The sequence below is a fragment of the Castor canadensis genome, chromosome 7, assembly GCF_047511655.1.
Source record: "Castor canadensis chromosome 7, mCasCan1.hap1v2, whole genome shotgun sequence".
Classification (NCBI taxonomy): Eukaryota; Metazoa; Chordata; class Mammalia; order Rodentia; family Castoridae; genus Castor; species Castor canadensis.
Genome location: NC_133392.1, coordinates 115,827,211 through 115,844,090, shown reverse-complemented (window position 1 = coordinate 115,844,090; position 16,880 = coordinate 115,827,211). Strand labels below are relative to the sequence as shown.

General features: G+C 35.1%; 1 protein-coding gene across 7 annotated transcripts in view; it reads right to left on the bottom strand.

Moving 5' to 3' along the window:
• Nucleotides 1-1,148: 1,148 nt before the first annotated feature.
• The window catches only part of Mysm1 (Myb like, SWIRM and MPN domains 1), a 38,741-nt gene continuing 23,009 nt past the window's right edge, over nucleotides 1,149-16,880 (bottom strand). For 5 of the 7 annotated variants that reach the window (XM_074079982.1, XM_020185083.2, XM_074079980.1 and 2 more), the window contains 8 exons: nucleotides 14,646-14,700; nucleotides 14,180-14,230; nucleotides 13,409-13,483; nucleotides 12,690-12,878; nucleotides 11,911-12,043; nucleotides 8,163-8,268; nucleotides 7,933-7,990; nucleotides 1,149-5,727 (listed from right to left, as the gene is read on the bottom strand). In XM_074079982.1, the coding sequence (XP_073936083.1) occupies nucleotides 5,569-5,727; nucleotides 7,933-7,990; nucleotides 8,163-8,268; nucleotides 11,911-12,043; nucleotides 12,690-12,878; nucleotides 13,409-13,483; nucleotides 14,180-14,230; nucleotides 14,646-14,700 (826 nt within the window). In that variant the 3' untranslated portion in view covers nucleotides 1,149-5,568. The remainder of the gene's footprint in view (nucleotides 5,728-7,932; nucleotides 7,991-8,162; nucleotides 8,269-11,910; nucleotides 12,044-12,689; nucleotides 12,879-13,408; nucleotides 13,484-14,179; nucleotides 14,231-14,645; nucleotides 14,701-16,880) is intronic. The other 2 variants (XM_074079976.1, XM_074079977.1) reach the window with 2 other exon arrangements.

Here is a 16,880-nt window from a genome sequence, read left to right as displayed (position 1 = left end):
GCAAAGAACAAATGTTATCTACCTTCATGTGCTGATAGGGAAGAATGTCTCTTTCCCCCTGATACTGGATATCAAAATCAGGGCCTTGCACAGTCTAGGCAAACACTCTACCACTAAGCTACACCCCAAATCCAGAAAGATGTTCTTAATGAGAGAAATACAGAAGTCAAAGATCAATGATCTTATTTTTAAAATGTATAGGTTTCTCATGTGCTAAAAAAAAAAAAAAAAGACTAGAAAGTTAAAGATCAGCTAATGAGTTAATACTGATTTTAAGGTAAGAGTTTCACTTACTTTACATTTTCTGTAACTTAGTTGATTAGATGTGTGTGGCTTTCATAATTAACATCTTCAGATGAGTGCCCGTAGCTTACACTTTAATCCTAGCTACTTGGGAAGCTGAGATCAGGAGGATCACAGTTTCAGGCCAGCTCAGGCAAAAGTTAGCAAGACCCCTAATCTCAGTGGGAAAAAAAAAAAAGCTGGGCATGCTGGCATGCCCAGCAATGGTGGAAAGGGTATACTAGGAGGATTTTGGTCCAGTCTGGCCTGGGCAAAGTAAAACCCACATTTCCAAAATAACCAGGACAAAAAGGGTTGGAGGATGCCTCAAGCTTAGAGTGCCTGCCTAGCAAGCACAACACCTGGGTTCAAACCCCAGTACAGTCAAAAAACCAAAAACCAAAAACCAAACCCAAACCACATCTTCATATACCTATTCTCTGATGAAACATTCTCAGCAGTCTCTATTTCTCTTTCCTTACCTTCACACCTATGCTAAGATCACTTTCACTCTGTAACATCTTATCCCAAATGCCATTTAACCAAACCGTACCAGGTACCTCTTCTAAAAAAAATTAATCTTACATTACAGAGAATTTCCTCTATTCTATTCATTCTTTATTTACTTTCAATGTCTCTCACAGGCATTTACAGCAACTCTGGCTTGTATCTTAGCTATTTGTATTATTTTTATGTTTTTACACTTATTAGATAATAGGCTTCTTATGGAAAGAAACCAACACTTATCTTTGTGGACTCTACAGTGCTCAACATACAGATGCTCAACAAATGCTTGCTGAATCAACATGAGTTTTCTTTTTGTGATTCAATATGCATACTGCTAATAATTTAGAAAGAGACAAAACTGATTATCCATCATTTTATTTTCAAAATTTTATTTACATGTAATTTTCAGCATGTTGCCTCTTAATTCTTATAAGATAAAGTCCCAAAGCTTAAGGTCAAATATTTCATAGTATGTTACAAATAAGTATGCAAAAAAGAGGTTAATCATTCTGAAGAAAAATCTTTCATAATTCTACAAACAGTGATATTTACAATATTCTTTAATACAGGTATATCCAACATGGCCTAGATAAATGTACAGAATAGTTTAAATCATTATATTGTATTATAGAACATTACAAAATTCAAGCTAATGAAAAAAATCCATCAACACTGATAACATTTGGGAAAAATATACAACAGGTTTATCAACAAGTCATGCAAATATAAATTTATATACAACACATACTGTACATGTCAAATCCATAAAATTTAAGAGATAAATGATCTATTTCAATCATGCTAAAATCTAAATATTATTTATAATTCATAGGTTGAAATAAATATTTAGTGGTAACCTATGAAATAGGAATACGAACTGTGAAAACATATTTAACAGACTTCATAATTCCCTACAGACTAGGAAACCTTGAAGACAACAAATCAGACATTTCCCCCGGAAATTAGAGTTCTTATGAATATATTCATAAGCACCAAAGGAAGAAATGAAAACAAGCCAGATATTATGAATTAATTTTACCTTCTCAAGTTCAGCTCCATATAGAGCTATTGACATAAAACACAATTACAAAGTTAAATAAAAACAAAAACAACACTGAAAACAGTTTGGGGGAACAGCACATACAAAACCTTTTAAGAAAAGGCCAGGAAATAATGAACTAAAGTATACTGCATTATTCTCCCACAGTGATTGTAAAATACATTAATTTATAAGAACACTACTAAGGTACTGGTAAACTGGAGAATCAGGTCAAATTTCTTATAATTTTTTTATTAGCTTGATGGAGCACTGTTATCAAAATGCATGTGCTCTTCTTTGTGCTTTTGTGAAAGTTTTCCTTGATGCCATAATGCGTGATGCTAGATTTGGTCTCTGGCTATTATTGATAGAGGAGTGTGCAGATAAAAAAAATTGGGGGAGTGCCCCAACTCAATTCCCACTGAAAAACCCATCAACTGGATGCCTGTTGGTGACTTGCAGATGGGTGGATCCAAATTAGGTAAGGTGGCAGATCCTGACTGCCTCTCAGCTCCTACAGCTCACCTTGTTGGGACTCAGCAACAAACATGGGAAGAAAGTAAAGAGCAGGAGGCTTGCTTGGGTTAGCAAACTGAAGCCCTGTCTCCTCTCTACTTCAGAGGCCCCAACTGTGCTTACACTCTGCATATCACAGACCTCACTCTACCTGAGGATGGGGAAGGAGGAAGATTCTGAAGAGAAAGCTAAGCAACACTAAGCAGTCACAGGGAAACATGAACAGTTGTATTTATTTTATAGGCCTAGCTTTAAACAAATAATAGAAAGATCTTGCACCTGTCTTTTGAGGTAAGAAGAGGGAATGAGGGTGAAGGAAAAGAATTGGGGAATAAAGAAAGAAAGCAGGATGTTCACTCTGTGAGTCATGGCATAAATTATAAAACCAGGTCAAGGACCAGGAAAAAAATGTCTACTTAACTGCTAAAATTAACCACTGCCCCCATCTTTCTTTCTGAGGATGAGTGGCCCCAAGCAATATTCATGAGTTCTCATCAGAATGGGAAGGATTAAAGTCCTAGTATGTAGACCTGTAACAGTATCTATCAATTGCAGTACTCTTGGACAAGATGGCAATGACTATCCTAGAGATGGTGATATTGTGGGCAGGGAAGAGACTGCTGTTTTTTCAATGACACCCTTCAGAAAACAGGCAGGGCCAATCTATCCATGAAGTACAGTGCCTCAGGCTCATAATATTATGAAAGACCCACTTAAAATGTTTTAATTAACTTCACAAGAAAAAATGAAACTCTTTTTTTTAAATGAAACTGTTAAAGAAAATGTTTCAATCTAAAATTAGTAACTTCATTTTATACCAATAATTATAAAATATAATTTCAAAGTTTATATAGAAAGAATCTAAGAAAGCAAAAGTACTTGGGTTTCATGAAAATTCATACAACTCTGAATCACAGGGCCAAACCAACTGTAGAAATGGAAGTTATAGATCAGTTAAAAGGCTTAGAGAAGAATGATTCAGGCTAAAATAATAGAGGGTGGAAAGAGAAAAGAGTGTTTCATTCTGGTGGTCTTATTGAACTGATTTTTCTTTTCTTGACTGTTATTTTGGAGTATGATTTTTAAAGAAAGCTAAGTCTATATTGGAGAAGCATTAGTATCAATTTTCATTAGCCAAGCCAGAATAAGAAACAAAATTAAGCTCATTATTTTATGGTTGAGTGCAATAATAAAAATCACAGAATTAGAGTAGAGATTCTCAAGCCTTTCTGCACTTCTGCAAATATTATTGGAGGCAGGCTTTTCTTTGGGAGCCTGCCTCCTGCACTTCCTGCATTAAGCATCTTCTTAGCTCTAGTCTTCCTCTATAATTCTCCAAAGCCCTAGGATTCCAACTACCCTCAGGAGCACAAGGTTGGGGGCACCTGCAAAAATGTTTTAAGTATATGACAAGAGAAAGAAGGGATCAGGGAGAATAAGTAGGGGAGGAGGGGGGAAAAAAGTAAATTCTAAAATTATGCAGTCCAGAAAATGGGGAAGAATTTAACTAAGGTCTTAACTGGATAGTTGGATTGAGATATCTGTATTTTGTGTATATTCTCTGTATTTTAAAATATTTTATAAGATAAATGTATTCTACAGTAAGAAAAGAAAACAGTAAATGTTTTAAAAATCATACTCTAAAGGGCTTAAACTCTGATAACTATCATCTCTGAGTTCCTGACAATATGGCTTAGATTAGTAAATACAGTTAGCCACTAGTTTGCAAAAGGCCTAGATTTTGAGAAAGAACTTTTAACTATTTCCATCACCCAAATTCATCAATATTACAGGGAAATATCAATCGAGAAAGCTAATAAATACCAGTTTTCACTGTCCATTCTCCAATACACATGAGGAAACAGTTCCAAAGCAGGGAGAGTACAAAGGAATAATTATTACTGTCTTTTATAGAACCACAGACCTTCTGTACTTGAAAGAAAAACCAAGTCAAAAAAACAGTAACCATTGAGTTAAAATTGAGGAACCTGGAGTTTAAAAAGGTTATGATCTGATCAAGGTCACATAGCAAGGATGGCAACATAATTAGGATAAGAGCTCAGGTTTCCTTAATTTTGGTCTACGGTTGTTATACTCCCAGCCCTCAAGGTAATTTTATAAACTGTTTCATTGTTTATCCTAAATTCAGAGAGATGGAAAAACTACTAGCTTTCTTTTAAAATGTTAATTTGGGGACTGTATAATCTCAAATAGCCTAGCAAACTGAATAAATGATAAAATTTTAGACCTGAAAGGATACTAGGAAGGTAATTTAGAGCTATACAAAAGAATTTAGGCCCAGAAAAAGTAAACTGTATCTCACGAAATCACAAGGTCGAGACAAGACCCAAGTCATCTAAAATTGCAAAGCTGCTTTTTCTACTACTGCCTTATTCTTACAACGAAATAAGCAAAAAACAAAAACAAAAACAAAAACAAAAAACCAGCAGCAGGTAGTTTGAGGATTATGGTTACCAGGTACAGTTAAATGAGGTTTCACAACTGTCAGAGGATACAGAGTTAGAGCTAATTTTATGTGTGTGAAATCCATAAAAAATGTTTTAGGTAGCTAAGAAAATGGCATAACTTATAGTACTATTGCTATAAAATAAAAATAGTATTTATGATTAAAACTGGTAATTTAATTCTTTCCTTTGGTTCTCTCCTCTAAGATTCTCTCCTCAGGTCTCTCCTAGACCCCTACAACATGTTAAGATTTATCAATCAGTAATTCTCAACCATGTTAATTATCTCAGTGACTATCTATCCATACCTCTCATTTGGAACCCCAAATAAAAACACACAAATCTCACAGAACAAGTAGAAAAAAATGGAAGATCTTCTAATGAGCTGAGATGCCAAAATGGAAAATACTAAATGCCTAGTCCAGGGAAGAAGTAAAAATTAGATATTTCAGTTATCAATCTGAATACAACAGTAAAGCTGACCACCTGTGTAAGTTTTCTTCTGTGAAAAGCACCTGTGTTGCTTAATAAAGGACAGGAACTGCAGTGGACCTGGGTTTACATAACATTCTGACAGCCATTACATGAACAAGCCTGTATCTGCTCCTTTCCACATGACTTAGGTGGCAAAGTTTGGATTTCTGTGAATTAGAGGAAAAGCACCACATGGGCCACTATTAAATTACAATCATTTCAACATTGTAACTTTGATAAGTAGGATCTATCATGTTGAGATTAAAATGTCTTACTTTAAAGTAATTACATTAGTAATTCCTTTGTACAGTTCTCTTCAGCCACTTCTTTCCCTTGTTTGCTTTCATAATTGGAAAGGAACAAATTTTCTATTTGAGTCAAGAACTCTTCAGCAATGAAGCAATTGGTTACGTTGCTCAGAGTTTTTCTCAAACATTCCAAAAGCTGGGTAAAAAGAAAAATTTTATATTTCAGTACATAAAAAACATGAGAGTTTGCATAAGTGTCACTATTTTATCTCTTTCCAAACCTAACATTTCTTAAGGATCAAATAGGAAACATTCGCCTTAAATATGATTGAAAATTAACTTGTGTTCAATAATCACATGCTGAGGCTAGGCAGAGGGCTCAAAGGTAGAGCACCTTCCTAGCAAGCATAAGGCTCTGAGTTCAAACCCCAGTGCTGTTAAAAAAAAAAAAAAACATACTGGAACACAGGAAACTACTGCTAAAGAATACATAGCTATAAATGGATGGAACTGGAGAACATCATTCTGAGTGAAGTTAGCCTGGCCCAAAAAACCAAAAATTGTATGTTCTCCCTCATATGCGGACATTAGATCAAGGGCAAACACAACAAGGGGATTGAACTTTGATCACATGATAAAGCGAGAACACACAAGGAAGGTATGAGGATAGGTAAGATACCCAAAAAACTAGATAGCATTTGTTGCCCTCAATGCAGAGAAACTAATGCAGATACTTTAAAGTGACTGAGGCAATAGGAGAAGGGGACCAGGAACTAGAGAAAAGGTTAGTTCGAGAAGAATTAATTTAGAAGGTAACACACATGTACAGGAAAGCAATGCAAGTCAACTCCCTGTATAGCTATCCTTATCTCAACTAGCAAAAACCCTTTGTCCTTCCTATTATTGCTTATACTCTCTCTTCAACAAAATTAGAAATAAGGGCAAAATAGTTTCTGCCTGGTAGCAAGGGGGTTGGGGGAAGAGGGAGAGGGTGGGGGAAAAGGAGGGGGCGGGGGGAAGGGGGGAGAAATGATCCAAACATTGTAGGCACATATGAATAAAAGAAAAAAAAAAAAAAGAATACAGAGCTTGCTTCCCTTACAATGTCACATAAAGGGACAAATTTGTGACTGCTCCTTTTTTTTCTTTTTTTAAGCAGTCACACAGAGCAAAATAATCCTGGAAAATTAATACAAAAGTTATGAGGCTTTCCCTGCTAATAGCACTTCTGAAAAAATGGTGAACATTGTTAAAAACACACTTGATTGTCCCTAAGAAGTAGGGCAAACACCAACCCCACAAAGTAACCCAGGGCAAGAAGGGCAAAGATTCTCTGTATGCTCAGAGAAAGCAGCATTAGGACAGAAAGCACAGGGGCTGCAGTAGGCAGACCAAGCTGATTTTCCAGAAAAAAGCTAAGCCTACAGAGGAGATTGTGCTGGGGCTTGGGCATGCTGAGCTCAACAGCAGAGCTAAGGGAATGCTGGCCATTAAGAGGTGTAAGCATTTTGAACTGAGAGGAGATCACGTGAAGTTTTAAGCTTCATCTTTTGTTTTGCTAAGAAAACAATAAAATCATGAGGTTATATTTAAAAACAAAAAAAAAAAGCTATGTTGCTGAAGTAGATTATGTGGTTACCATATGCATAGCCCTTGGTTCCATACAATGCAAACCACCCCCTCCTTCTCCCCCCCCACAAAAAAAAAAAGAAAAGAAAAAACCAGCTATGTATAAACAAACATAAGATACTCTACTACTTTATTAGGAAGCCAGGGTCTAACCAGGAAATGTGCATATTAGTCTTTCAACAGAGCACATGAAAAAAGTAGGTATTACAGAAAGGGGTAAAAAATAATATTGAAAAGGAAACTTAAATATGTTTAAAGTTTTTTTTCCCAGTTGCTACAACAAATTAAAATAGACAATTGCTGCCAGTCTACTGGTCTTAACTCATTACAGAAGGAAATTAGAAGTGAAACAAAAGAATTCAAAGCCCTCACTTCCTACTAAATAGTTAAGTAAAATGACCATTTAACTTTGCTAGATTTACACTATCATTCTTAAGTATGATTAACTGATAAGGCTAAAAAAGGAAATATGGTGCTTTTGAATTTAATAAAATGGGAAAAATCTCCACTGTGTACAATAAAAATCTGCTAAGAAATTTATCAGTCAAAACTGACAAATTAATTCTAAAATAGTATTATTTCTATGTGCAAGCTTGGGCAACAAAACACATTACTAATTATCTTCTAGAAATTAATTTTAGAAAGGAAAAGGCAATAAAGAACTATACAGAAAATGTATCCACAAAGCACTGGGCATCATGGGAAAACATATTGAGATGAATAGCTTTGGTTTCTATGAACAATGGAACCAATTAAAATGAAAGCAGCTTACTTTCTGCAAACAAGTTAGGTCAGAATCCCGGCGAAAGAGTTTATCCATGGGGACACTGCTGTAGGAAGAAATATGAAAACACACTGATGAAACAAATACTATAAAGTAATCAATTGTGTAATAAACTATCACTGATGCCATACATCAGAATTTTATATTTAACTTGGGTTTTGTCTGAAACATAATTTAATGAGCAACACTGCAGATGTGCAACCATCTCAAGCACATACCTATGGGAGAGTCTGTATTTTTCTATTATCCATCTTGTCTTTTCAAATACTAATCCCCACCGAGGTTCTTCTAACATCTGTTGTATTTCAAATTTGTAAGGTAAACCTAGAAAAGCATAAAGAAGCACATTTTCATCAACTATTTCTTAAATCTCCAATCTCCTTTTAATTACTTAAAATTCTCTTCAGTGTTTTTACAACCACAGTTTGGCAGACCAGCTGAACAGCACTTTAAACACACTGGGCTATCATTTAATATTTATTGCCTGACTGTACTTGGTCCACTAAGCATATTAATGCCAACCTATTAATAATAATGAAGAAAAGTAAGAGTGTTACTTTCCTGACAATTCTATGCAAAGCATTGTGAGAAGTAGGATGATCATGTTAATTTACCACTCAAACCAAGAGATTTTTTGAATGAAAGAAGGACTATTAATAATTAGGCCAGAATCATAGGCTTAACTCAGGACTGTCCTAGGCAAACCAAAACATACTGCCACCCTAGTGGTAAGCACAGGTTACTAAGTTTACCACAATACTGTAACTCAGTAGGTAGCATTATTCCTATTTTACAGATGATAAATCTGAAGCTGAGATGGGTTAAATAAGGTGTTCAAGCTAGCAAAGTGGCAGAGCTTGGAGTTTAAACCCTAAGAAGTTTGCCTGACTCTGAGCCCATATTCTTCTCACTTCCCTACAGGTGCCAATATAAGACTAGACAGAAAATAGGACTAGCATATCCTTCAGATCCATGTAAATGTGTCTGCAGTGTATTAAAGAAAAAGCTTGACTGATTCATTACCAAAGGCTGATACCATCACAATAGCAAAACTTACACAAATGCTTACTACGAGCCAGGTTTTAGGTGCTTCACATATGTGAAGTTATTTAAATGAAGTAGCTATCATTATGGTCTCTGTTTTTTTGTTGTTGTTGTTTTTTGGGGGTTTTTTGATGAAGACCCTGAGCCATGGAAAGGTTATAAACTTGTTCATGGTTGTACATAAGAAACATGATATGAATCCCCAGGCAGTCTGGCTCAAGAACTTATGTTCTTAACTTTTATATTACACTACCTCTCAAATGGGTTTTTGCCATAAGGCTTTTCAAGTAAGCCAGGAAATCAGAAGACATGAAAAAACAAGGGGAAAAGAAAAAAACCCATGAATATAATTCCTTACAATGAAACAAAGCACAGCTTAATTATCAATATGCTATAAAAAAGCCTGCTCCCCTCCACTCCCCTTTTCAGTGTTTAGGAGGAAGAAAGGACAACAAGTCCATTGTTTTTATTCATTTTCATTATCCACTAAGCACAGGTACCAGCTACAATCATAACTACCTACTGAAAACCTATTATTTCCTAAACAATTCACATTCATTACCGACAACACTTAAACTCCCTACCCTATAAGTCAGGTAATGATTTTTTCATATTTTACAAAAGTAGCAAAGGAGAGACCAGGAGAGGTTAAGTAACCTATCCAATGTAAAATAACTAGTAAATATCAGAGCTGGGATTTGAATATAGCTGAGTGACTTCTATTCTTAATGAAGGCTGAAAATGGGAACAAAGAGAGGTGAACAACGCATTTTTAGTCAGGTCTAATAGATAAAACCTACATACACACAACCTATATATAGTTTTATTTGGTATTATTACGAAAATTTTCTAAGTTAAAAAAAAGGAGCTAAGGAAAAATTTCCCTTTGTACAGAATACTTTTATCCACTAAAATATTACGATAAAAGTAATTACTAAGTATATTTCTTGACTGATAAGAACAGAAAATACTTAACCACTGGAGACATTTTAAAGACAGAAGCTGAGTTAAAGGTATTGTAGCACAAGCTACTTACTCCTTGGCTTTTGGAAAACCTTAACTCTTACAGCAGGTTTTGGAGAAGCAAAGCAAAGGACCTAAGTATGATTAAGATCTAATATGCAGTTCTAATAACAGACAAGTCTGTCCAACTGAACTTATCTGGAGATATTTGGCTTGCTGTTTGTTCTTTGGGAACAAGCTGTCTTGGGCTCCTCACCTTGTTACTCAACTCAAGAGTGTGCTAGGCTCTGCTTGGGTTTCTCTTCCTTTTACCATATATGGAAATAAAACCTCCTCCCAGCCCCCAGAACACCACAGCCTTTGGTCTGTTTTGTTTTTGAGGCTGGATTTCTCTAATTTTGTCAGGGTTGGCCTCAAACTCATGACGCTCCTGCCTCCACTTCTTGAGCAGCTAGGATTATAGGCATATAGTGCCCTATTCAGCTACTTCAAAACTCAAGTCAGTACACTAGTATAATTTGGGGCTTGACTGATTTGTCTCCCATCTCTTAGCAACCTTTCTTCACTGCCTGAAGGTGTGTCCTAAATACCATTGTTTTATATATTTTGTCTAGTTTGGTTGCTTCAGAAACACCCTTGTTTCTTCATTTTGGACAGAAGTAGATACACATCAACTGAATTTTAATTTTACTTAATTCTAGTGAACTTAAAGTCACATGTACCTAATATCAACTGTATTAGACAATATCAGAATAGAGGCCTACAGCCAAAATCAAACAACTGTAAGATAAGAAATGATTTAAATTGAGAACAAGTTGTCTTTCTTCTGTAACTTTTTGTATAATTATAATAAGCTAAACAATGATGTATATCACATGCTGTGCTCAGATGGACATTCTGGACTAAAGCCAATACCAGTATTATTCGCTCAATAAAAACCCATCATACTGACCGCCTCCCAGACACTAGAGCTATGAAGATAATTAAGACAGTCCTTGTTTGGTCACTCAAGTTTAACAAGATTTGCTAAACAGATAAATTACATTAAAAGACAAATGTGACCATGAAGACTGGAAATGTGCTACAAAAGTATAAAAAATAGAGCAACTAATAGTAAATGACATGGTGATAGTGCTGGGAAGTCTTTACCAAGTACAACGCATCCAAGTAAATGATTAAGAATGAGGGGAAGTTAAACACATTCATTTATTATCCATTTTATTCCAGGCCCTGTGTTAGAAACTGGATAGAAGGACGAGGGCAATGCAGTATGTACTGGCAAAGATCTTATAATTTAATAGGCAAAGAAGTGTGGCAACTACAGTGAGGGTATCCAGAGGAAACCCGAACTCGAGCAGTGGTGGTAAGAAGTAAATATACTAGAGGTACCAATTGTTTTCTTCCCATTCATGCTCCATTCTTTCTCCTAGTAGGCTATACTAATTATTTATCTAGCCAGAGTTGGAAGGACCACAAGTGGACATAAACCCCAAAGGAATCAAGTTGGATGATGGTCTATACCAATGAAACTAAAATTCTTTCTTCAGTTTGAATGGGAATTAAGACATATATAAAAATAGTCCTTGGTAAGGCTGCTATTATTGGAAGGTGATTTTTCTCTTCCCATTTGTATGACATTGTAGAGAAAGCTAATCTGCATTTACAAAAATATTTTCATTAGAAGAAGACCTTTGTTTTTACTGAAGCATCTCCAGTGTGTACCATACACACTGCTTGTACCTAACTTTTCTCTACACTTTCATTCTTTTGCCCAGTGACCATGGTGACAACAGAGGCTATGATGAAAGGAAAGAGGATGCTTGCACTAGGTAGCACCCTAACAGTGATTCCTTATAGTTTTTCATTAAGTAGTTTTGCATAGTTATAAATTCTTTGTTTTATAAGATTCAAAGAAATGAGGGTAGGAATGGTAAGAAGTTGTTAATGTTGAAAACTTACGATAGGAGCCATCTGGGCTAATTTCCTCACTTATAACCAGGCAGGTAATCTGGGAGTATGGTAAAGGATTGTTTAGATTATAGGGACTAACAATCATCCCAATGAACTTTGCACCTCCTCTGGAAAAGTAACTCTATAATAAGAAAAGTATAATTAGTTTTACTATATAAATTTAAAAGTCAGTATTTACTCACACCAACATTCTAAACATCCAATGGGGGAAAAGCAAACCAAAAGGTACATTAAGAATTTCATATCCAAACAGCAACAAAATGAAATGCCTTATATATTCACTGTAAAAATTTCAGGCCAAAATGGGTCCAACCCAACCTGAAATGAACCTTAAAAAAAATTTTGTATTTGCCATGAATATATTTATTAATTATACTGACCAACTTTAAATGGGAGTAATTTACAAATAGTTACAGCAAAAACACTCATACATGAAACGTAAAATTGCAAAAAACAAAATTTGTTCAGATACAAAATGTATTAATGTTTAAGATTATTTCAATTATACTTAATTTCTGTCCTAGTTATTCCTATTGCATGTATTGTCAATGCTTTGTTCACCACTTTTCTGTACTAATAAAACTGCTGACTTTCCAAATGTAGCTTGCAAATCAGAAAAAAATGCAAGTTATTTCACACACTAGATGTAAAGAATATTAGAATTGCAAAGCTAAAAACATTACAAGTATATTTATTTAATAGAAAGCAATAGGAGGGAGGATGAGTAATAATTTACAGATATATACACATAATACCTATAAACACACCTGGTATTTGGCTTGAGTGTCAATATCTCGTAAGGAAGGATTAGGGTCAAATGCAGGATGAGAATGATACCATCCAATAACGCTGTAGCCTCTAACAGCCAAGGTTTCTGAAGCCTGGGTTTGTGATACAGGGTCCATTTCACACTGTAGTCCTGTACTCAGACTGTTACATGGTTCAGCTGCACAGACCTATAAAAAAAATCGATCCTTACATGATTACACTGAAATCCTGTCAGTTCTATTGCTTACAAGCGAATTACATCCCAAAAGTTGATTGTATGCTATTGACTCAGCATGCATTTTTCTACACTAACAAGGTCATGATAGTGGTTAGTTTTCCAGGTTACACCACATTAATACCTGTACAAAGGTATTCTTTCAATGACTTATTATGACGCTAATTTAAACAGAATGATGCACACAAGTTTCAACTACAAGTATTAGTACTTATTTGTGGTCTCTTAGTTGTAGCTTTTTACTGGTAGTAAAGAGAAAAGGCCTGGTGGTATTCTCTCCTTTTTGGCAGGAAAAGGAAACAGGTGCTCAGTATATGGAATGTTAAGTCACTTCTGAGAGTATATAACACTTTGCATTTGCATACTCTCCCATATATCATAGATGGAGTCTGTATTTTAATTACACTGAGTTCTGTAAAATAACTGGTATGGCAGCTAGAATAAAATAGTGCTTAAAACGTTTTTTAAAAAGAGAGAACTTACTTCAACTATCTTATCATCTTCTGAGTACCTTCCTCCTAAGAGACCAATTACTTCTGCCATAGAAACATGAGCATGCTAAAAGAAATAAAGACAGAATTAAACCACATGCACAAACCCATCTGACAAAAAAATCAGAATAAAACTCACTATCATAGTACAGTCACTCTAAGTATGGTAACCATGCTTTTCTAAAATAAAATAGTATAGCAGGGGAACAAGATACTAGGCCCAGCCATGGGAACTTAAGATTTCAGGTCTACCTTCACTGTTGGCTGAGATGCTTTGAACCAAACACTTAACACTCCATGACATACTTTTTCACTTACGTAGTAAAGATACTATTTGCCTGTTCAAGACAAGCATTATAAGGATACAAAGTAAAACTCACTCTGGGCCCTTCTACAGAAAAACACCACAAACAAACACAACTGTTAGAGGTACTGGTAGTTTAGTACAAACAAGGAACCTCCAAATTATAGGAGTTGTGTTTTCAGTAATCTAAAAGGCAGCAGACATGGGATATTAGAAAATGAAAACAGGGTTAATGATGGTAAACAGTCTGCAAAACTCACATTAATTTATTTTCTCTAAAATATGGAAACATGCAATTGTCTGGCTTTTCTTCAAAAGAAAAGACTTATTTTTAGATTCCTTGTAAAAGAGGATAGTTAAGATCCAAAATACACGTCTTCCATACTCTCTTATGCCTGTAATAAAATACATAAGAATAGAAATCAGAATGACTAAGTAAACACAATAGATTATCCTTACCAAATCCATTATTAAAAGTGCTTCTGAAGCCACTTTCACCTGAAATGGCTCCTGAAATAAAAACAAAACAAAACAAAATATGGGGGAGCATAAAAATAGAGATTTTGTTCTCTTCAAGTGCAATGTCCACCCTTTTCTCCTTTACCTAGCCCACCGAGTTCTCTAGTTTGCTACTGAAGTCACAGCACAAACTAGACTTTTACTTTTTAAATTATCATTCAAAACCCAAGCAGGGAGAAATTCCTTCTCATTTTCCATCTCCACCATTCACCAGGCCATTAAAAGTCCTTGCCTTGGTTGATTCTTCCCCACCCCTAACCAGCCCTCAGTACTGGGGATTGAACCCAGGTCCTCCACTTAAGCCAAGTCCCCAGCCCCATGTCCCTCACACATACAGAAAAAGAAGAAATACTTCCTTTCCATGGGGGGCATTATTTATGGTCACTCACTGATATATAAAGAGTACCTGCTTTTCTTCACTGAAAAAATTACAAGGTATCAGTTGGAAGGGATCGAATGAGCTGAAAAAGGAGAAAAAAAAAAAAAAGAACAACTTACTTTTAATATAATCTCCACATGATTAGGAAGAAAACATTTGTTTACAAATTTGAAAACGTATTGGTAATTTAAACTCAAATTTTGCATGGATAAGAAAAATATTAAACTAGGAAAATTTCGCAGGATATTCCATACATTGCTTTGGAAAGAAGCACTGTTCTTCTCTGACAAACAGAAAACTTTGGAAGAAAGTAACTGTTGCCTTAATTTCCTTAACTAATTAACACCTAAAGGGACATGATAGTCAGAAGTGCCCTACACTGAAAGCAGACTTTAAAAAGTTCAATGAGCCAGGTGCTGGTGGCTCACACCTGTAATCCTAGCTACTCAGGAGGCAGAGATCAGGAGGATCGCGGTTTGAAGCCAGCCCAGGCAAACAGTTCGAAAGACCTTATCTTGAAAAAACGCATCATGAAAATAGGGTGGTAGAGTAGCTCAAGGTGAAGGCCCTGATGCAAACCCCAGTACCACAAAAACAAGTTCAATGAAACATAACTAATTCCCTGACAAGAGACTTGAAAGAAAGGTCAAGAAAGATGGAAGTTTCTTGAAAACACTTCTGTCAGTGTAATAATCTGACTACCACAGAGTAAAGACTCAATAAATATTTGCTGAATAAGTGAATAACAAACAGCAATGTATATATATAAAGTCCTATGATAAACTTATTTTAAAATCTAAAGAGATGGAAAGGGAGGAATCTAAACAAGACTAGATTCAAAACCATGTGCAAGCCTGAAAAAAATGTTACAAAGGCTTTTATCAGTGAAGAATTGAGGTTTGAGAAAAAAATTAATAATACAAAGTTTTTTTAGGCTATGTTTACAGAAACACACTAATGTTAACACAACTGGAAAGAGTAGAGACTGTTACTGCTAAGAGGACACCTTGTTTTGCTTAATACTGTGTCCCAAGAACTTTAAACAGTACAAATTCAAATAATATTTGATGAATTAGAAAGACGCTTAAGTTAATTGAACAAAAAGGAACCAAAGGCCAAGACAGATGAGAAAAATAAAGAACAGAGCTTCGAAGAACATTCCAGAGCACTTAAGAAGCTTGAATGTGAACCACTTTCAGTATCTTTTGAGAGGCTACAGAGAAGCGTAAAGTGATAAGAAGACTATCAATAGGTAACTATTAAGTTATAACGAAAGCATACATCAGAAACAGGAATTAGATGCTGAATACTGGTAAAATTTTGGAAAGGATTATTCAGTAGCTGCTTTTAAAGGTTTACCAAGTGAAGAAATGGCTAAGAATATTAATGGGATTGTGAAAATTAAGTCATAATAAATAGACTATCATAAGACATTTTTGATAGTGATGATCTTCTAGAAACTAGCAGACTACATAATGACTAAAATATTTTATCTGAACTTAACTAAGACATCTGCTATGATTATCTTTCTGCATAAGACAAAACACAGGTTAATTGTAGCACTGTTCACAGCTGAATGAACAATGATGTCAGAGGTTAACATTTTCTTCAGTTAAATATTTTACTTGGTGATTAATTACAGAAAAACCAAGCTTATTGAAATGTTGATAATTCAATGCTACAAAAACTAAAATGAAAAAAGTAGATAATGGGTTTAAAAAGGTCCTAACATGCTGGAATGACCTGAAAATCACAATAAAAATAAGCCTTGCATATAAATTCAGAAAATCAAATATGGAGGTGTGGCCTAAATGGTAGAGCACCTGCTTTGTGAAGTCCTGAGTTCAAAACCCAGTTCCACAAAAAAAAAAAAAAAAAAAGCAAAAAATGAGTCCTGGCTTATGGGTGATTCTATTTTTACACAGTCTATCTACTTCATTTTCATAATGACAGGGTACATTTTAATTTCTTTTTTGGAAAGGCAATAAATAAGGTAATGAATTATATATTACCAGGAATATGGATTCTTAAGCCTTCCTGCCTGGGCTTAAATCCCAGCTCCATCCCTAAATAGCATGAATGGGTTACTACACCTCTCTTTGACTCTTTGTTTTCTCATCTGTAAAATGGGATGATAATGTTAACTACTGCAGAGAATTATGAGGGGTAAATGAGTTAAAATAATTAAAGTGCTTAAAACATAGTTAATAGTATTAGCTAATTTAATTATTATTTTATAAATGAGGACCCAAGGCTTACCCA